The sequence below is a fragment of the Brachycentrus maculatus genome, unplaced genomic scaffold, assembly GCF_059751285.1.
Source record: "Brachycentrus maculatus isolate JH-2025_06_01 unplaced genomic scaffold, ASM5975128v1 h1tg000065l, whole genome shotgun sequence".
Classification (NCBI taxonomy): domain Eukaryota; kingdom Metazoa; phylum Arthropoda; class Insecta; order Trichoptera; family Brachycentridae; genus Brachycentrus; species Brachycentrus maculatus.
This window is the reverse complement of record NW_028280819.1, coordinates 2,412,948-2,436,896: the sequence shown is the minus strand read 5'-3', so window position 1 is coordinate 2,436,896 and position 23,949 is coordinate 2,412,948. Positions and strand designations below refer to the sequence as shown.

Below are 23,949 nucleotides of genomic sequence, written 5' to 3'. Positions count from 1 at the left end.
GAGCATCCAGTATAAGAAAGTATAAAAGAAATATAACTTCTGACAACTTTTTGGAGGTTAGACACGTACAGGCCCTAACTAAAAAATTTCTTAGAAAAAAAAAAAGACAGGGTTGGCAAAATCTCTGTAACTCTTTGTCTCCCGAAACCCCGCTCGGGGATGTCTGGGATTCAATAAGAAGATTCAGAGGATCATACTCTCCGAAGGTGAACACTTCCAAATGTACATCCTGGATAGAGGATTTTGTTGGGAAACTTGCTCCATCTTACGTTCCCAGTATTTCCGAACTCCCTAGAGAACCCCCAATCCTTCCAGGCGCTGACTACCTAACATCTCCGTTTTCACTCGATGAATTATCGATGGCAATCCAATCTTCTGGAGATTCTTCTCCGGGCCATGACATGATTCCCTATTCCTTTTTCAAACACTTTCCTAAACCATTTATGATCCTAATCCTAAAAATGTATAATCTCATTTTAAAATCTTGCACAATCCCAGACTCCTGGAAAAGACAAATCATAGTCCCGATCCCCAAACCTGGTAAGGATATATCCCTTGGAACTTCATACAGGCCAATTGCCCTCTCATGTTGTTTTCTCAAAATTCTGGAACGCATGGTAAAGACTAGGCTCGAGTGGTTTGTAGAGAGAAATAACCTCCTACCGCACTGGCAATTTGGTTTTCGAAAAAATAAATCCTGCATCGACAACCTAAGTGTACTAGTTACTGATATCCATGTTTCACGGTCCTGTAAAACCGACTTAATCGCCTGCTTCTTGGACGCAAGTAGTGCTTATGATAATGTCCTTCTCCCATTACTGCTGGAAAGAATGAATGCCCTCGGGATCTCCAGTGGTGTTGGCTGCCTGATATTTAATATGATGTGCAATAGAGATATTGCCATAGATACTCCAAAAGGATCCGTGATTAGAACGGTGTACAAAGGTCTGCCACAGGGATCGGTATTGAGTCCACTGTTATTTAACATCTACACTCAGGATCTTCAAACACATATTCCCCCTGAAATCTCCATTTTGCAGTATGCGGATGACTTCGTGCTGTATACATCAGACAAATCCACACCTCGCGCTTCGAGTGTATTGAATAGGGCACTGGAACCCGTCGGGGCATGGTTCGAGGAAAGTAATTTGGAATTGGCTCCGTCCAAAAGCCAAATAGTAGTATTTTCTAGAAAGCGTAACATCCCCGAGTTAAATATAAAATTGAGGAAAATTCGGATTCCTGTGAAGGACAATGTAAAATTTTTGGGCGTCACATTGAATAATAAGCTGTCATGGAACAAACACATTGAAAACATTGTGGCTAAGTGTGAAAAGAATATTAACATCCTACGGGCAGTTTCAAGAGTGTGGTGGGGTGCCCACCCGACTACAATGAACATGCTTTACTGCGCTCTTGTCCGAAGTCATATTGATTATGCGTGCTTTATAATGGACCCTCTTCCAAAGTATCTGCAATCTAAATTAGATAGGATACAATATAAATGCCTCAGATTAATTTTGGGAGCAATGAAATCATCTCCTGTGATTGCCTTACAAGCGGAGTGTGTTGATATGCCGTACTCTTTGAGGAAAAAACTATTATCCAACAAATTCATCCTCAATAGGACTAACGATAGTAATCATCCAATTTTTCCGAGGCTTCAACTTCTTCATGCTTTTTTTCAATCAACCTCCAACAAAAATACTGACAGTCCTCCTATTCTCTGTAGATCCTGGCATCACATTGTAAACACCATGTCATGTCCTCTTGAAGCCACTCTTCCGTTATATAACATTTCATATGAAGCTGCTATTTATAAACCTGATGTATTTCTTTCTATTGGAATAGATAAGACCTCGTTGGTTCTTAATGCCTCTTATGTTAAACGATTATTCATACAAAAGTTGGAAGAACTTTGGCCTAACCACGTTGCAGTATATACTGATGGCTCAAAAAGTGCCGTAGGAGCGTGTGGTGCTGCATTATATATTCCTTCCCTTAATATAGAAGAGCAATTCCAATTACCTCGTGAAGCATCCATATTTACAGCGGAATGTGTGGCCCTTAGAGAGGCTCTGAGAATAATTATTAAACAATCCTTGTCACCGACAGTAATTTTTACTGATTCTCTCAGCGTTGTGAACCTTTTATCTTCAAATAATAATCACTCTGTCCTTAAGAATAATCATATTCTTTGTGATATAAAAAGAATGTTATATATGGTTAATGTTGAAAATAAAATTGTCTCGATAGTTTGGATTCCATCTCATATAGGAATTACAGGTAATGAGAGGGTGGACTCCATGGCCAAGGAAGCCCGGGACTGTGGCGTGGTTCCCAGTCTATTCACCCTTCCCATTCCTGACTACCTTAGTGGGCTCAAAGCTGGTGCAAGCGAGGAATGGAATGAAATGTTCTCCATAACATCCACTGGATCCTATTACAAGTCAATCCAACCCGTGATACCCAAATCCCCTTGGTTCCGCAAAGTTAGGATTCCCAAGCTGAATGTGTCCCTTCTGTGTAGGCTGAGGATCGGACACACAGTACTTGCATCCCACCTCAAAAGGATTAATATTCTAACTTGTTCGTTGTGCGCGTGTGGACAGGAGGATGAGACTGCTGACCACGTATTTTTCGACTGCCCCTTACTCCCTAACCTCGAGTTCATTCAGGACATTCGGTCTGAGGGTTTGTCCTTCCCGCTGAATGTCCAACACCTATTGTCAATGAACTCGAAAAATGTTAACGGTGCGATTATTAAACATTTAAAAAAGTATAGCAAAAGCGTGTGACCCCAAAAAAAATCAATAAAAAAAAAAAAAATTATTTAAGTATATAAAATCACTAGTATGGCAGGTATCACCCAAAATTGGGTGCTTTGCCAAAAATAAACAAAAAAAAAAAAATATTAAATAAATATATCATAAAAAATATATTTGTGAAGCCTAGTCCTAAGAACATTATTATTTCCGTTCCTTTAGATAGGTAAGTTCTTGGTCCTTCAATATCGAAAGGGAATTTTCCGGATATGACTTTATTTGTATTCAAATTTATTCCCGTTTCCCTATATATAACGTTCCGAACAGGAAGAAACGAGGGTGGAGATGTTACCTTTTTCTCTAACACCGATGAAAATATTCCGTCTCGGAACAAAAGGCATCTTATCGAAGCTTGACAAAATTGACGTTACGCGAGATATTTGAGAGTATTTCTAAATTTTATGTTCATTTTTCGAATACAGGCATATGAAATTTGGGTTACAGAAAATGTATTTAATCGGACTTATTCTCGTTTATTTGAAATTACTTTTTGGTGATTTACTTTAGAAAAATTCCTGGAAGAGGGACAGAAGAGTGAAAAGGAGAGAAGGAGATAGATTTCAGTTCAAGTCAAGTTCAAATTGTACAAGTTGACAATGTAGAATGATCTTAGCGCTGATTATGTTTCTTACCTTATGTTTTTCTCATTTATTTCTTTTAAATATGCTTCTTATGCCTATTTATTACACCTGTTTATTGTTTTTATATTTTGCCATGTATTATTATTAGTTTTGGTTATTTGAAAAAATCTTTTTTGTTGCTTTATTATTTGTGTTCCAGTCTTGTTTACCTTAATCCCATGTCACAAAATGAGAAATAGAAATTACTCATCGCGAATATTATATGTATATATGACTTATGTATGTAATATGTTTTGAAATAAATAAATAATGGAGAGTTGAAGATATAATATCAAAATCCCCATATTATCCTTAGCCAATTTTGATTAAATATAAACGTAGGAACCTTGTATAGAGTTTGTTCTACTCGTTAGAAGTGTTAGTTGCCCTAGTGATTCGAGTCGTGAAATTAGACAGAGTAAAAAATACTTTTTTTTGTGTGCAAGATTCCTTCCAATTTATTTACACGCCTGAAAAAATTATTTAAAATTTTTTGTAGCTTTTAATTTGACCACTTATTTTATTCTCAAAATTTTGAGCTTGTCCAAATCTTTGTTCACAAATTTGGGTTTGTCTGGGATCAAAAATATTAATTTTCGAGAATATCTTATAAGAAAATAAAATTCATCAATTGAGAATTAAAACAAAAACTCATAACACTAATTATTACGAAGAATACAGGTTTTAAATGTACAATGAAGGGAAGTTTAAATATTTAATTATCATTCTTTTGAACAGAAAGGTATTTCTCGATGAAAAAAAAACTTTATTAATACCCAAACGACTTAATAACTCCATTTTCTTTTATTTCCGTCGTAAAGTTCGGAGTAAAATCGATATCCCATTAAAATTCAAGTGACAATTACAATTAAGGGAGTGGATGTCTTTAATTTATTTAATTTTATTACAGAAGCGGTGTTATTGCCCGGTAACGATTAAACAATTAAACTACCTATTGAGACGACATTCAATTATCATTGGCTGTGTTTAAAAAACATCAAGATGTACGGCATGCTGCTGGAGAGTGTGCAGTACTTCGTCAGGGTAAGCTAATAACATTATACTTCTTCTTCTTCAAACCCTTATCCGCACCCTAATGATGCATAGGGCACTGCATCATATAAACGCAGTACTATATTGATCGTTAACCCGTGAAGGAAAGGTGATCAGCCCTCCATTTTAGATACCAGGCTAGAGTAATACTGAATAAAAATTAGAGTGAAAAAAATTACAAATTTTTATTTGACCCCCCCCCCTAGGAATCGAACGCGGGGCCTCCAGTACGGTAGCCGAGCGTGCTGACCATTACAGTACGGAGGCGGACATACGTTTACTTTTACATACAACCTTTGAAAGGCTAGTTTTGAGTGAAAGCCTACTCAATTCAACCATAAATGCTACCGAGAACTCACATATGAAAGTCGTGTCAATTATAAGATGTATATATGATATATATGCAAAATTTTAGTGGTATGGTTGGCAATCAAGGCTAGAATGGTAAATGCTACACGTGTATAAAGTGATCACTCTCACCAGTCTATGATAGACATACATATTCTTCTTCATCTTAAAGATGAAAATATTTAAAATAAAAAATGTATTTTTTCTTCATGAAGAAAATTTTCAAAATAAATACTTAGTGTGGTTTATTTTTTATCGAAATTTGTGAACGGGAATAAAATGTTTTTAAAGACCATTCAGCTTTTATAATAATTGCGTTGCCTGTCTTAGATCGAATGGCAGCATTAAACGTAAAAGGTGGCCATTAATATGTGGTATTACGTTTTTAATTAACAATAAAAATATAACGACCGGTTTTAATACGACATTGTTTGTTGAATAGCAGACGGAAATTTTGTTAGTGACAGCTAGTAAAATGATGAAGCTAAAACACAAAGACAATAGAACGCCTCGATTTCTGGCTGGAATGGCTCATGTCATAATTTTCATTTATGATGCTAGGTTGATTATTATTATTTAAGGAAAAACAGGATAGAGGTTAAACCAAGATAATTCGTTGCATATGAAATGAAACGGTGGTTTAAATTAGTGATGTGACTAACGGGTAACTGTTGCTTAATCGATTGGGATGATTTTCATTACTTTTGCTCTGTTTTTCTGCTTTTTCTTCTTCTTTATCAGCGGTTTCTCTGCTGCCGGATGTAGGGCTCTTCCAATGTCGTCCAAACTTCTCCAGTTTGGGCATTTTTTACCCATTTTTTACCGACGATAGGGACTATGTCATTGGCCCAATTATATTAGGAGTTTAAAAATAAACGCGAGCTTTTGAATGAAAAAAATGATTTTGAAAATGACTTCTTTAAAAGAAGTCGTTATTTAATTCCTATTATTATTGATTGATTCGGCATTTTTCAATTGACCTTGGTAAATAAAATAGTAGTATTTAATAATAATAATAATAATATAACCCTCATCCGCACCCCAGTGGTGCATAGGGCACTGCGTCATATAAACGCAGTGTTATCTTGATCGTTTACACATGAAGGAAAGGTGATCAGCCCTCCGCTTCAGATACCAGTCCAGGGTAATATTGAATAAATATGACAGTGAAAAATCACTTATATTTATTTTACCCCCCTTGGGAATCGAACCCGGGACCTCCAGAACGGTAGCCAAGCATGCTGACCACTACACTACGGAGGCGAACAAAAATTTACCAAGTGAAATTTAATTTATCTTATCAGTAAACCCTAGATGACGGGTTATTCGTAAAATTTATGATGGACGGAGCTGAGATCTTCACAACCCTCCTTAGACTAAAACTTTATACACTACCTATATAGATCTGGGCACTGCTCACTGCCTGTGTATAAGATAAGGTTACATCACCATATTGCGAATGTGAACAAGATATCGCTCACTCCTTTCAAGAACGTCATAAATCAAAAATCGTCAATTTTCAGTTGTGCATGTTTTCGGAATGCCCAGAAAATGCACTATATCCCAGCATAAGAGGCATATTTTTTACTTAATATTTACCCGCTACAGGGCAGAGAGTGTTGTATTTGCATTTTGAAGAAAAGGTATTGTTTAATTATTTTTTTAAACATACTAAATATTTTTCAAATGGAGAAAAAACCTTCAGGTTTTACCTAAAAATTTATGTTGCACAGTAAAAAGTTCAATAAGTGGCTTGATATTTATTTTTAATACATTGTGTTATATTTTTTAACTTTAAAAACGTTCTCCTGAAAAATCAAGTATTTTGATTTATGACGTTCTTGAAAGGAGTGAGCGATACGTAAGATGCAAACCTAAATATTTTAACACAGGCAGGAATCCAACTCCCTGCCCAAGTATCCACCCTTCTTTCTGAACCTAATTCTAGAATTGCGGTCATAATTTCTAAAATGATAAAACTAAACGCGTTTAAACAATGAAATTTTGTATTGATTGTTTTTATTATTTTGTTATTTTCTTTGTAAATAAAAACAATACTCGACACTGGCTGAAACATCCTTCCACTGGGTGACTGCTTCTCTTTTCTAATGCTTCTTAAAACGTATTCGTCTCGAGCTCCCTCAACCCTTAATACTTTGTATACATTTTGTGTATTCTCTATAATCGTTAGTGTTACTTGTATCAATCTGCTATCAAAATATTGTGTTACAAATTTCAAGCGACACGGTTTCTCCAAAATTAATGGGTTATTAATCCTTTGTAAGGCTGTGTAGCTTAATTATAAGTGAAATTATATGTACTATACAAATCTCTCCTTAATGGCGTATCACGCGGATTCCTATATCAAGTGATGATAATACCAGTAATTCCTATTGTATATCAAAAACATATTGTGCATGACCGTTTGATTTCAAAGACGTGCTGTATTTAATAGTATGAATTTTGATTCTGAAAAATGTAATATTCTTGGACCTGTACTTGGAAGGAAATTTCACTATTATGCTTATCTACAATTTCGAAAAATACATAACGTAGATAGGAGGATGAAGAGAGCTTTACATTACGATGCCAAGTGTTTTTTAACTTTAACTTTAAATGTGGGTATATATCGCTTCTCTCCTTTCAACAACGTCATAAATCAAAAATGCTCAGGTTTTCAGTTGTGCATGTTTTCGGAATGCCCAGATAATGTACTATATCCCAGCAAAAGGGACATATTTTTAATTTAATATTTACCCGCTACAGGGCAGAAAGTGTTGTTTTTGCATTTTGAAGAAGAGATTGTTTAATTATTTTTATAAATATACTAAATATTTTTCAAATGATAAATGACAATAAATGGCTTGATATTTATTTTTAATACATTTCATTATATTTTTAAACTTTAAAAACGATGTCTTACAAAATCAAGTTTTTTGGTATATGACGTTGTTGAAAGGAGTGAGCGATATGTATACATATTTATGTACATGTTAACCCAAATTTAAAGTGCATTTTGTACGCATTTTCTTGTACACATTCTTTATAATTTAAAGATTAAAAAGACAGCTTTTACTTCAGAATATTAACACTTAATCGTGATTAAACTCTATAAAAACGTATTTGTATCATAAAAATTATATCTCTCAAGATATGTTTACGCTCGTGTTGTGCTTAAATATGTATATTTATATAATTTTACGAGTTGGTTCATACCAAAACAGAATTTTTACAACGCCATAATCTTAAAAACAACCAACAACCACATTTTATTGGCAACTTCGACTCGGTGAGAGCGGAAAATTGAAAGTGATAATAATGTTAATATGTAGCTTTCACACCGCGGAAAGGGCACGGTGCCTTTATCATTTGCGGGCACTGAACTGTACTTTACAACCCTTTCCGTTAGTCCTGCGCTGACCAATCCTTATTGCCTTGTATCCTCTGCCTCTACTTTCACATAATGCACATTTATATAAAGGTCCTTAAAAAAACATTGCGTTCAATAAGATAACTTTGATAAAAATCAATCCTTTATAAAAAATATACCCTCTCAAACATATTTTTTTTAAATCTTATATTATTTTGAGAAATAAAAATACTTTGTCTTTTGATCCACTCACATTTTTATTAACAACCAACTAGTTTCGGCAACAGCCTGTTGCCCTCTTCAGTCATAAATTACCCTGAGCGAAAATAAATAAATTATATATTAATGTGAGCGGATCAAAAAACAAAGTTTCTTTATTTCCCAAAATAATATGTCAATATGATCCACAAAGTTAGTGCTCTCAATATTCAAAACATAAAAAAAATCTCACACTAGAAGTTTTTGTACTTTCTTTTAAAACGAGGGGGTTAAAATTTCAATGAGAGTGATTGCTAGATACAGTCCTAACTAAAGCAGAAGAAGAAGAAAAAGAAGAAAAAAAAGAAGATTTTATATACTTTAAAAAAAAATATGTTTGAGAGGGTATTTTTTTTTAGGATTGATTTTTATCACAGTTATCTTATTCTGACCATTTCACTACGTCATATAGATAGATTATATTAATCCCATTTTATAAATTTATTATCATTTCAAATAATACCAAACCTACGCTCAGGTTGATAAAATGGCCACAGTTTGATAATACTGAGGCTGAATTTTCACTAGGGTTGAATGGAATATGCCCTGGGGAGAGAACTGCGGCGTCGGACATATTTGGTCTGAGATGATTAAAGATCGGTTACTATAAAATAAAATGTCTTGAAAAATCTATCCTCTCCCTTCGATCACACGTCTAAAGAACAACAACCGATTGAACGAGCATTTTACACAACTACAGTACAGTGTATTACGTCACGTTTTCGATTTAAGTTTTCCCCCTTAGAGATGGGAATTGATCTCTTTTTAAAATCTAAAAATCTTAATTGCATACTTTGAATCTTTTCGTTGTTGTTAATTTAATCTTAATTTTTAAATTTTCAACAATTTTTCTCTCCTTAAATAATTAACTCTTGAATATATTTATATTATCCACTGACACTTCGTGATGGAATTGCATTTTAATATATTATTAGATTAAAAATTAAAGATATTAGCTTTTCCACTTTATTTTATTTTCCAAATAAAGTGGAAAAGCTAAAAATATTGGTTTTAATCTAATAATATATCTTGAATATATGGTGTATTTTAACAATACGCTTATTACTATTTAAAATATACATACAAATATAAATAATATATAAATATATATGTATACATATATATATATATATATATATATATATATATATATATATATATATATATATATATATATATATATATATATATATATATATATATATATATATATATATATATATATATATATATATATATATATATATATATATATATATATATATATATATATATATATATATGTATATATATATATATATATATATATATATATATATATATATATATATATATAAATATAAATATATTTATATATGTGTGTGTGTGTGTGCACCGTGTCAATATTTTTTTGGTATGTTTTTTCCATACAATTTTAACAAGCACCTTTTCATCTTAAGGATATGTACTAAACTTAAAAGTGAAAATATTCATACTTAAATATTTAAAGAATAAGTTTGGCACGTATTCATCCCTAAAGATGACAAAGTGCTAGTCGAAAACGATTGAAATTAAATACCAAAAAAAAAGTAGTAAAAAACAATGTTTCAGTTTTATGTTATGCATATAAAGTGCCACAAAGTATCAGTAAAAAACATTAAAGAAAAGATACTTTTTTGAATCTATAATTGTTTATATTTCTAAAATAATGAAATTAACACTGTACAATTTCACTATTTAACAAATAACATAAGAAACATCCTTTAAATTAAAATGAATCCTCAAAGTTTTCTCAATTATTAAAGTTAACAGTTATAATTATTTTATTTTCAACTCAAATAACAGCTACATAGTGTGTTTAACAAGGACCAACGTTGCTGACTTTTAGTACAAACTATTTAAAACTAACTGAAATTATCGCTTGGATAACTTTTGCAAACTACATTAAAGTTAGTCAAAGCAAAGCTCTACTATTTGAATACTGAGCAATTTTATTTTTATTTTTTAAACAAACACAAATGGTGCATAAGGCACCGATCAGAACGACGCGATATTAAAATCATTTTTTTAATCTAGGAATGTAAATGCCTAAAACAATGCTTTTGTTTCCTTAGAGCCGTAGCAGTCCATCATATCTTCAACTCCTTACCTGATTGATCGTACTCCATCCTTCCTTATATTGATCAATTTACAGTTTCATAATTAAACCATTTTGTATTTTGTTTTCTTTTTGACTTACAAATACTATCCACCCTATTTTTTCAAACAGCTGCAAAAGGCTCCTTTTTTAACCCTTATCCGCACCCAATGGTGCATAGGGCACTGCATTGTGTGGACTCCTATCTAGATTGTTAATTTCATGAATGCAAAGAGATCAGTCTTACGCTTCAGGTACCAATCGAAAGTTTCAACATGCATCTCGTCATATTTAGGGATGGATTTGTACTAACCTTCAAGAAGAGAAATATTCACTGTTTTATTAAGTATATTGGATGAATATTGATATGAAAAATCACAATTTTTATATTTATATTTATATATATATATATATATATATATATATATATATATATATATATATATATATATATATATATATATATATATATATATATATATATATATATATATATATATATATATATATATATATATATATATATATATATATATATATATATATATATATATATATATATATATATATATATATATATATATATATATATATATATATATATATATATATATATATATATATATATATATATATATATATATATATATATTAGTGAGCGTGTGTTCCTTGGAGGCTAGCATACTTCACTTCAAATTTGGGATTACATTTACACATAAAATATTTCAAAACATTCGACAAAGAGACCTGATTTTAACAAAATTTTATGGGTGCTATAAAATAATTGGAGTGTTGATATTTGATATTTTACCGGTGTATAAAACAGGTTGAATAACAAAGCATTTAAATATGATACGCTTTGTAAAAGTGAAAATAGTTGCTAGGATTATTTAAATAAATGTAACAGTTTCTCAAAATGATAAAATATTTATTTTGCCTTTTCAAATATTTACATTGAAAAATATTAAACAAAACTTACAATTTTCGTATATTACTTGGCAGACATTACGTCATCGAGTATTCTGTTTGCATAAAAGATATGTCTGTCAAATATCCAACCCATAGAAATTGGAGACTGGATGAATTTGTGGAATATTTGTATTTATTTGGTATATTCTTACGATAAATAAACATCAACCTTTATGATGTGTATCGCCCATTGAATTAAAACGTAACTTTTATATTTGTGAGAAATATTCACACACACACATAAATATGTATATATATTTATATATATATATATATATATATATATATATATATATATATATATATATATATATATATATATGTATATAAATATATATACATATTTATGTGTGTGTGTGAATATTTCTCACATGTATATATATATATATATATATATATATATATATATATATATATATATATATATATATATATATATATATATGTATATATATATATATATATATATATATATATGTACATATATATATATATATATATATATATATATATATATATATATATATATATATATATATATACATATAAAAATATAATTAAAAACGTCATTTACTCACTTAAAACTGATACATTAAAAATTTACATGTCATTTATTGATTCGGTAGTCATTTTGTGGTAATATTTGTTCAATTTTAATTAAGGTTTTACTCGGTAAATACCACTATTCCGTGATTTTCGAAATAGTGATATTTACAAAGTATAACTTCAATTAACAATTTTTAAAAAAAGAGATTGAAAAATAAAAATAATAATAAAAATGAAAAAGAACGACACACAAATAAAAAAATAAAACACTATATGAAAATATTCTGACGCTGAAAATATTCCGAAAACGCTGAAACACATCAGACAAAATTAAATATGTATCACGTTTGGCCATATATATATGTATATATATTTATATATTTATATATATATATTTATATATATATGTATATATATTTATATATACATATATTATTCTTACGATAAATAAACATCAACCTTTATGATGTGTATCGCCCATTGAATTAAAACGTAACTTTTATATTTGTGAGAAATATTCACACACACACATAAATATGTATATATATTTATATATATATATATATATATATATATATATATATATATATATATATATATATATATATATATATGTATATAAATATATATACATATTTATGTGTGTGTGTGAATATTTCTCACATGTATATATATATATATATATATATATATATATATATATATATATATATATATATATATATATATATATATATATATATATATATATATATATATATATATATATATATATATATATATATATATATATATATATATATATATATATATATATATATATATATATATATATGTATATATATATATATATATATATATATATATGTACATATATATATATATATATATATATATATATATATATATATATATATATATATATATATATATATATATACATATAAAAATATAATTAAAAACGTCATTTACTCACTTAAAACTGATACATTAAAAATTTACATGTCATTTATTGATTCGGTAGTCATTTTGTGGTAATATTTGTTCAATTTTAATTAAGGTTTTACTCGGTAAATACCACTATTCCGTGATTTTCGAAATAGTGATATTTACAAAGTATAACTTCAATTAACAATTTTTAAAAAAAGAGATTGAAAAATAAAAATAATAATAAAAATGAAAAAGAACGACACACAAATAAAAAAATAAAACACTATATGAAAATATTCTGACGCTGAAAATATTCCGAAAACGCTGAAACACATCAGACAAAATTAAATATGTATCACGTTTGGCCATATATATATGTATATATATTTATATATTTATATATATATATTTATATATATATGTATATATATTTATATATATATATATATATATATATATATATATATATATATATATATATATATATATATATATATATATATATATATATGTATATATATTTATATATATGTATATATATATATATATATATATATATATATATATATATATATATATATATATATATATATATATATATATATATATATATATATATATATATATATATATATATATATATATATATACATGTGAGAAATATTCACACACACACATAAATATGTATATATATTTATATACATATATATATATATATATATATATATATATATATATATATATATATATATATATATATATATATATGTATATATATTTATATATATATATATATATATATACATATATATATATATATATATATATATATATATAAATATATATATAAATGTATGTTTAATGTATTTATTTTAATTGAATTAATTAATGGAAAGTAACAACAGTTTGCAGAACTTAATTGCAAAATACTCTTTCTTTTTGGCCAAACGTGATACATATTTAATTTTGTCTGATGTGTTTCAGCGTTTTCGGAATATTTTCAGCGTCAGAATATTTTCATATAGTGTTTTATTTTTTTATTTGTGTGTCGTTCTTTTTCATTTTTATTATTATTTTTATTTTTCAATCTCTTTTTTTAAAAATTGTTAATTGAAGTTATACTTTGTAAATATCACTATTTCGAAAATCACGGAATAGTGGTATTTACCGAGTAAAACCTTAATTAAAATTGAACAAATATTACCACAAAATGACTACCGAATCAATAAATGACATGTAAATTTTTAATGTATCAGTTTTAAGTGAGTAAATGACGTTTTTAATTATATTTTTATATTCATCCCTTTGACTGTTTTACGCTTATTAGATAAAGGTATTTTAAAAGTATTGAGAGCCATTAATTGACAATATTATTTTACTTTAAGTGCGTCTCACCTCACCAATGCTCTTCGCAATACGAACGAAAGGGACGCAGAAAGAAGAGCCCCTTATCGTGGGATGATAATTGTATTAAAATAAAGTGGCCATTTGCTCCCTCGACCTCGTCCGAAGGCGGCTTTTTACTAAGGGGTTGTAATTAGAGGGAAATTAGTTTATTGTCGTGTCCTCAAGTCGATGGTAAAGTAGATCTTATCGACCGAAATAAAGTGTTTCTTCAAAATTTGAAAGAATTTTTTCACAACATTTTGAGTGTCTCTAAATCTTTACAACATTTTGAGTGTGTCCAAATAGTTATTCACAAATCTGGATTACTTATCTCCAATTATAGAAGTTATTTCATATTATTTTTTGACATGGCAAAGTGATCATTCAAACCAGCCAATGATTGGTCGTAAGCCCTGTAAATGCCCAGATGGCCAAATTTTCACCTCAAAAGAATTTCATTTTCATTTTCTTTTTTATCTATAAAATTAGAGAAAGTTATAAAAATCTCATAATAGTTATATTTTATCAGTTTGAAAAGTTTCTTAACTTCACACTAAAGTATGCAAATCAATCAGCTAGATTGGATTCAGATGTAAACGTTCGTTTTCATACAAATTTTCTGATCAAGTCAAGCTGAAACCGTGAGCTTGACACGTCTTCAACTGAAAACGGACAGTTATCACATCAGAAACAAGCGGTTCAATCTGTCGTTAGAGTTTTCCGATCTTTGTGGTATTTGAATGTAACGAAAGAAAAGGCAAATATTTTTGCACTGAGTTTAACCGGTCAACTGCTGATATACTGTGAGATGTGTTCAGTGTAATCTTCGGTTGAATTGTAATTTTAATATTATTACAGACGGGGAGTGTTAAAAATGTTCTTATCCTTTAAGTCAGGCATGGGCAACTCATTCTGGCTCCGAGGGCTGGACTAAACATATTTAAATCATATTTAATAAAAGGTAGAATGGATAAAGTTTTATATAATGAACGACATAAAATTAATATGTGAGAATTGGCTTTGAACTTGAATTAAGAGAATATCAATATTGGCGCTGGTATTGCTAAAGGAAAATCGTTTAGAATTTTCATCTGTTAAATTTTTTTGTGTTTCATTCTCGATAAAAAAAACTGTTCGCACGTATATAATATGTGCTGCCAAAAAGACAAATGATTTTTCTTGCAAATTCGTGTAATTTGTTTCTACAAAATACTTGGGGGGCCAAACAAAATAGCCCCGCGGGCCGGTGGTTGTCGATATATGCTTTAAGTAAAACGTACTCGTGCAATCTGTCACCACTCCGTATATTGCCTTTACGTCGTTTGTCTCATGTCGTCATTTATTGCTTTCTGAACGCTCTGTGCATTAACTGGTTTTTAAAACATTTTCACAGCATTTCTATACAACATAAATTTTAATAAAAAAAAACACCCCTACCCCAAGATACGGACATTTGCGTTAAGACGCTCGTAATGTGTAATGTCAGAGTGGCACAAAATTAATCACTCTGAAGATGTCATAATTTTTGCAAATAGTGTCATACGTCAATCATATTTGACATTAATAAATTAGATAGCTGCAGTATACAAACCAATTAATAAAACAAGTACAAATATGTATTAATCAACACTTGACGGATATCATCTTTTTCACTTAACAGTAAAAATTCTTAAGGTTTGAATAAAGATATGCATTACTCAAAATTGCTTTTATTTTATTAAGTAAAAAGGTTAAATAAAAACAAAATTGGACGATTAATTTTACGCCTCCAATTTGTTTGCATACTGCAGCTGTCTATTTAAAATAATTTTTACTGAAGGAACAACCCGCAAAACCTCTATTAGAATCTTGTCTGCAGGTATGATAGTAAGATAGGGAAGGTAAATGTGAAAAATCTATTACAAATACCCAGACTAATTGAAAATTAATATTTCTTGAATTTATTTGGAACCCGCGACGCCAGTTTCGCAGACGAACGTCTACCCAACTACACCACGGCGCCTTTTTTGTTTACAAATGTCAAATACGATTGACGTACGACGTCATTTGCTACAATTATAAGATCTTCCGATAGGGTGACTATTTTTGCGTCAACCTGTACATGTTGAGTACCTGGTTGATGTGAATATTCAACGCCGTTTGTTTTCAAAGTCTGAATATTCTCAGAACGTTCTCGGCAACATGAGAACTTGTTTCGAAAGTTTTCTTCAACTCTTAAGTATTGCTTAGTGCCTACTTAACACATTAAAACTTTGTCCGCTAACAAATAAACAAAATAATACAATTTTCCTAAGACCGCAATTTGAATGTCTGTTTTCACTGAAAAAAAAAATCGACGGCAATTGAAAATTCAAAGAAAATATTATAATATTAAAAATAACGATTCCTTAATAGATTTAAAAAAATTATATGAGTATATTATTTCAATTAATTTTATAAGATGTTTTTCAGAGTATTTCTAGTTTTTCATAGTGTCGGGTTGTGGTCCTGTGGTTAGTGTCGTGGATTCTTAAGTCAGTTTCTTGGCTCGAATCCACTCTAACACAATTTGATACCCTTTTTTAATATTGAAGCTCACAGAAAAAGTATGTAAGTGAAGTATTTTTGTAAATAATAAAAACATAAATATTTTTTTTAAAGAATTTAAAAATGTCCTAAAAATATGTTATTCATATAAATAATAGTAATATTTTTTTACGATATTATATTTTTTAATGAACGTCTCACTAAGCAAATCCCTTGACATGACGTTCATTTATATATTTTTTTTTAAATATTAGAAAATATACAATTTATAGATAATAAAGCAATACAACACAGAACAAAGTAAATTGATATAACTCATAACCCTTATCCGCACCCAATGGTGCATAGGGCACTGCATCGAATTGATGCAGTGTTATCTTGATCATTACTTACATGAATGCAAGGTGATCACTCTTGCGCTTCAGGAACCAGTCCAGAGTAATATTAAATAAATATTACAGTGTAAAATCACTAATATTTATTTTCACCCCCCTGGGAATCGAACCCGGGACCTCCAGTACGGTAGCTAAGCACGCTGACCATTACACCACGGAGGCGGACAATATATGATATAAACAAAATTAATATATAATTTTTTGTGAACGATTATCATCCCAATCGGTTAGCCGTTAGTCGAAAAGTTAAAAGTAACAGTTGATAACATCTCTAAAACATTATTTGTGAACACTTTTTCAATACGAACTTTAACTCAGTTTGAGCTGTGTATAAACTTTATATTGTATATTACCAAACTTTTCTAATATTTACGAACCCTTCAAAAGCCACGACTTGTCGACCTTGGTACCCAGGGGTCGACAAACTTTTTTATTAACGGTATTATCTAATTACAAAATATTTATATTCATTTATTGAAGTATTCTTGAAACAAATGAAATTCATGTATTATTGATTGAACCACTTCATTGGCTGTCAAACTGCTAGTTGTGTCTTTAGATTCTGATCTCTCTTTTGAAATTTAAATACGCAAAACAAATAAGTACATGTTTTATCAGCTAAGGCAAATTATAAGAACCAGAAAAAAATAGCTAACTTAGCTTTGAGAATAGGTGTCTGCGAAGAATTTTAGGTGTGCGGTGGTTTGACTTTGTGAGGAATGAAGAAATAAGGCGCAGAACGCAGCAAATCCTGGCAAAAATTTTCGTCAAGAAAAGGCGATTCAGTTGGCTGGGCCATGTACTCCGCATGCCTCCCGAGAGCCTTAATCAAGCTTGTCTCTTTTACAAGGCATCAGGTTCGCGCCGCCCAGGACGACCACTGCTGACAATTTGTCGGCAGTTCTCGTCAGAACTTCGGTACGTGGACCTGACTTGGGAGGATGCAATCGACCTGGCGGCCAACAGAAAAGCCTAGAGACAATTTGTGGACTCCATATGCTCCACATGGGGAAAATATATGGTAAAAGAAGAAGAAGAAGAAGAAGAAAGAATTAGCCAGTTGCTGCTGCCCATAGTATCAAAAGTCGATAATTGTAACAGTCAGTATATCCATGGTCTTCAAAAAAAACAATGTTAAACGCAACAGCGAGACTGATTTTTGGTAATTCTGTATTCAGTCACATCACCCCACTACTTTACAATTAAAATATATAATATGCCAGCCTGATTAAGACTGAAAAAGGCTATTATCAAATAACATACCAATGTAATATTTTATTAAAGTACATTTCTTCTTTCGTCCGACTCCGTAGAGTAGTGGTTAGCGCCTTTGGATACCGCACTCGAGGTCACGTTTATTGGGCACATTTCGTCACATAAGAGAGACGAAAGATAAACGTAGAGAGAAGGAGAAAGAGAGCTATGCATTCCGACACCGAGTATTTTGTGACTCTAATTTTACAACATTTTGAGTGTGTCCAAATACTTGTTCACAAATCTGGATTATCTCCAATGATGGGAGTTATTTTTAATATTATTTTTCTACATCTCATCAAAGATGAAGAATAATATGGATGTCTGGGCATTTACGGGGCTGTCAATGGTGGGTACAATTGGTGAATATTACACTGTGTAAAGTGATCACTTAACCAGCCTATGACATATTATAAGCCCTGTAAATACTTCCATAATCTGCTTCGTCTATGTTGAGATGTCAAAAAATAATGAATAGATTTATGTATTAAATATTAAATTGAACACTGATTCTTTTAGTCTACTAAGTTGTATTTTATTGTTTTAAAAAAATCAAATTTGTGTCAATTATTTCGCCTAGCAAATCGTTTAAACATGGCATAACGAGGCGAAACAATTATCACAAAATTGATTTTTTAATGTGTTTTTTTTTACAATAAAATATAACTCAGTAGACTAAAAATCATTTTTTGGTTTAACATTTAAAACATAAATTAAAATGGAGTTCTACAAATTCAACGCGAAATTTATAAATAATGAATAGCTACAAAGTGACTGCTGAATAAATTGATGAAAATCGAATACTAGGTAAAATATATTTTTTTACTACCGTTTATTCTTGATACGGATTTACCTTAGGTATATTAAATAAATGGGCCATACAAAAGATGATTGTATTTTTTTAACGTAAAGTAAATCTCTTCAATTCCATTTTCCATTTCTGATTGTATTTGAACAATAAGCGCAGAACAGTTATCTTAAATTAGATTAAAGCTCGTGGGCTCGTAACATCAGAAAGTTTTGCAATTCTATTCAATTTAAATAATTGGTTTAAATCTCATTTCAACATTTCTCTTTATCGCACCCATTTTGTTTTCTCGTTGTTTTATGTTTTATTTGCAAATATTGGTACACAAGGCGACATTTTGAGTGTGTCCAAATACTTGTTCACAAGTCTGGGTTTTCGCTATTTAGGAGATATTTTATTTCTCTATCTAGAGATGCCGTATCGTTTTTCAAACACCGTACGATGTTTGGAAATGATGCAGGATGCATCGAAACACATGTCACAATAGAATCTAAGTAATAGTGGTGATTACCAAGGAAAACTTAATTTTATAATTTAAAAAAATATTTTAATATAAATAATAATAAAACCCTTATCCGCACCCCAATGGTGCATAGGGCACTGCGTCATATAAACGCAGTGTTATCTTGATCGTTTTACACGTGAAGGAAAGGTGATCAGCCCTCCGCTTCAGGTACCAGTCCAGTGTAATATTACAGTGAATATATATAAAGTATATATATATATATATATATATATATATATGAAGTATATATATATATATATATATATATATATATATATATATATATATATATATATATATATATATATATATATATATATATATATATATATATATATATATATATATATATATATATATATATATATATATATATATATATATATATATATATATATATATATATATATATATATATATATATATATATATATATATATATATATATATATATATATATATATATATATATATATATATATATATATATATATATATATATATACATGTATGATTATAGTTATTTTCAAATAGTTTACTGCGAAGTAATCTAAACACTTGCCAACGACAAGTACTTGAATTAACGTTTGATATTGTGAATATATCACATATACCCGTAATATACATTCTATACATGTAGTCGTATATAATACGCGAGTTCGTAAATCCGAAAAGGGTGTCAATCATCTTTGAATTACGAGAGTAAATAGCGGAAGACAATTCTGAACCAAAGTTCAACTAAATATAATCCGAACTTTCCTTACCAAACGCTTTCAGGAAATTACTATCAAATTAAGTTTTCCACCCCTTGAATTCTCTCGCTCGTAACAAGGAGCATTTTCTTATTGCAAATTTCTGCGTACCAGCTGTCATGGAAGGCAATTCTAAAATACGTATTGCATCAATGTTTTATGAAGGGTGTTTATTTTAGAGGTATTCAAATTCGATTTTCCCGTAATAAATTTATGGTGGCACCCGCCGTGTGGCATGTTTTCATTTTTATTTTTTTATTTTTTTTTATTTATTGGAAAACCAACAAAATACATACAAAAATAACATAATATAATACAATTTTGAAAAAAATACTTCATTTACAAATTTTAACTTAAGTAATCTAAAAATAAACTGTCGTATAATTTGACCAGATAAAAAAAAAATTAAAAGATTCTTTACATCTCACCAATAGATGTCCCTAGTGAAGTTCTAGTGATTCAAGAACAAGGTTTCTAAGTTGATTCATATATATAGAACTTCCAAAAATTTGAGCAGTGTGGTTGTCAATAATGGGTAGAATTGGTGAATGTTACACGTGTTTAAAGTGATCACTTAAACCAGCCTATGACGGTAGTCAGCCCCGTAAATGCCCAGATTTCCATATTCTTCTTCATCTTTGATGAGATGTCAAAAAATAAGTGTTTTATTAAATATTGTATAAGTAAGTACTAACTCAACAGATTTAAATACAAATTCCTATTCTCGACTTTATTAATGAGTACGTTTGTAGTTCTCTAAACTAGTCATATTTACATAAATAGACCCAAAAGTGGCCTTCAAAAAGTATTTTATACTTATATTGAAATTAAACAATCAGACAATTTTCTGGAAAATATGTATTGCTAATTTTTTGGCTATTGGACATTTTATTTCTGTAATTCATTGCACAAATTTTTTTTCTGGAATAAACACAAAACCCCTTTAATGATGTGTTAAAAAATATTGAATCACTACATTTTTAGCGCAAAGCGAATCAATTTGCTGAATATTGAAAATAACTGAAAATCGAGTAATTCCATAAACGTTTATCACAGAAACAACGCAATTCCGTGTTTTTATTTCACAGTTTCATTTGACATTACTCCAGAGACGTTTAACAATGTACAAATTGTTCTCTTTATCCAACCTCGCACACCCTCACGGAAATAAAGCATAAAGTTTATTTTCACCAGACCAGACCCGTGTTAAGGGGTATTTTGAATGCCGACATAGAGGTCGTTTGCAACTGGACGTGGAATCCAGATGTTTGGAGTTCTGCGCAAAAGCAAACATATTTTGTTTGTTTGCTCTTCTCATTTTATGAAGCTTTAGATAAGCTAGCGAAAATTCTCTCAATTTCACATTAAGGTAAATTAGTGTTTTATTTCGTAGAATAAGCACATATAATAATATAAAATGTACTAATGCGATTTATCAACAACAAAAATGAAAAAAAAAAATTAAAACGTAGGACAAAATAGATAAAAGAGTATGACACTCTTAAACTGTTTATAACTATCTTACCACCATGCCGATTCGCCGCTTGGGTAGACAGAGAGAATAGAACACCACACCAATCTGTCTTTGAAAACAATTTTCGCCTCTTTCACGTTCAAGCATCTCCTCACACATACCCTTTACCTCATATAAAAAAAACATAATAAAATACAAGACCCGTACACTGGTCAAATAAAATATATCGCTCACTCCTTTCAAGAACGTCAAAATCAAAAATCGTCCATTTTCAGTTGTGCATGTTAAATGCCCAAAAAATTTACTATATCCCAGAAAAATAGGCATATTTTTAACTTAATATTTACCCGCTACAGGGCAGAAAGTGTTGTTTTTGCATTTTGAAGAAAAGGTATTTTTTGATTATTTTTTTTATTAAACTAGATATTTTTAAAATGGAGAAAAAACTTTCAGGTTTAACCTAAAAAGATCTGTTGCATAGTAAAAAGATTTCACAGCAATAAGTGGCTTGATATTTATTCTTAATAAATTGTATTATATTTTTAAACTTACAAACGTTCTCCTGAAAATTTTTATTTTATTTATGACGTTCTTGAAAGGAGTGAGCGATTATGTGAGAAAACTTCGTATTTGGTATTTAAAAATCGACCACACTTTTCATTCACGTATATTTTATTTGACCAGTGACCGGGTTTCGTCGTTACCGACATAATCATACTGGTCTAATAACGATGTTTGTCGGTAACGATGAAACCCGGTCACTGATCAAATAAAATATACATGAAAAAAACTGTAATGTTTTTTTTTAAGAGAAATAATTGTGTTAAATATTTCAATTTTAAACTATTTCGGTGGGCCTAAGCGGCTCATTATTGGAAATAGGTATCAAATTGTGGTAGAGTGGGTTCGAACCGAGAAACTCTGACTTAAAGAGTCCGCGACACTAACCACGGTACCACAACCCGACATTTTTCAAATTATTTTTTTTTATTAAATCATTATAAAAATGTTGTTCCACCAATGTATTAAATAATGTAAAAAATAACAACTATATAGTTTTTAAAGTCAAACGTCAGTACAAAACTAAAAATATATGTTTTTAATAAGATCATACAAAAGATCATACTTAGATTGTAAAATTTCTTATTTTTTTGTATTACCTTACGTCAAAGTGACTCTGTAATCTACCTACGGCTTACGCAACACCGCTTATCATGACCCTACTAAGGCTTCAACCTTTTTCATTTTATAGCATATGCCTACTCGTGAATGGATTTGCTCTTTATGTTTAAAGTTACTATAATTTCATGTAATTCATGAGTGAAAATTCTAGACAAAAACACTCGCGAATCTGAAATTTCTTAAATGGTTGGGTACCTACTTAAAAGGAAGGCGAACTCTTCATCGCTTCACTGAACATAGCAGAGAAATATGGCTCATAAAAATGTAGGAACAAAATTGTTTGCAGACCATGGTAAGCCTGGTCGTGTACTGTTTAAAGACAGTAGACTGAGCCTGAATTTAATTATTTCTCGAAAGCTGAATCCAGTCTGAATCTACACGTAAATCTAAGATTGTATTACTAGAGTAAGTTTCTTAGGTAGCTCCGCAGCTGTCGGAATAGCATCCTTCAATCTGGGGTGGATTATCTCTCGACAGGCTGTAGAATTTGGTCTTTTTACCCAGTTATTTATAGAAAATGTTCCTATTTTATTTTTAAAAATGTAAAAAAAAAACGCCTCATTATAATTTTTTTGACATCTCATCAAAGATGAAGAAGAATATGGAAGTCTGGGCATTTACGGGGCTGACGA

General features: G+C 29.8%; 1 protein-coding gene across 1 annotated transcript in view; it reads left to right on the top strand.

The window, feature by feature from the left end:
- The first annotated feature begins 4,364 nt into the window (after window positions 1-4,364).
- LOC148311445 (soluble guanylate cyclase 89Db-like) overlaps window positions 4,365-23,949 on the top strand; it is a 60,168-nt gene continuing 40,583 nt past the window's right edge. The window contains exon 1 of the mRNA XM_088256640.1: window positions 4,365-4,489. Within this exon, the coding sequence (XP_088112766.1) occupies window positions 4,448-4,489 (42 nt within the window). The 5' untranslated portion in view covers window positions 4,365-4,447. The remainder of the gene's footprint in view (window positions 4,490-23,949) is intronic.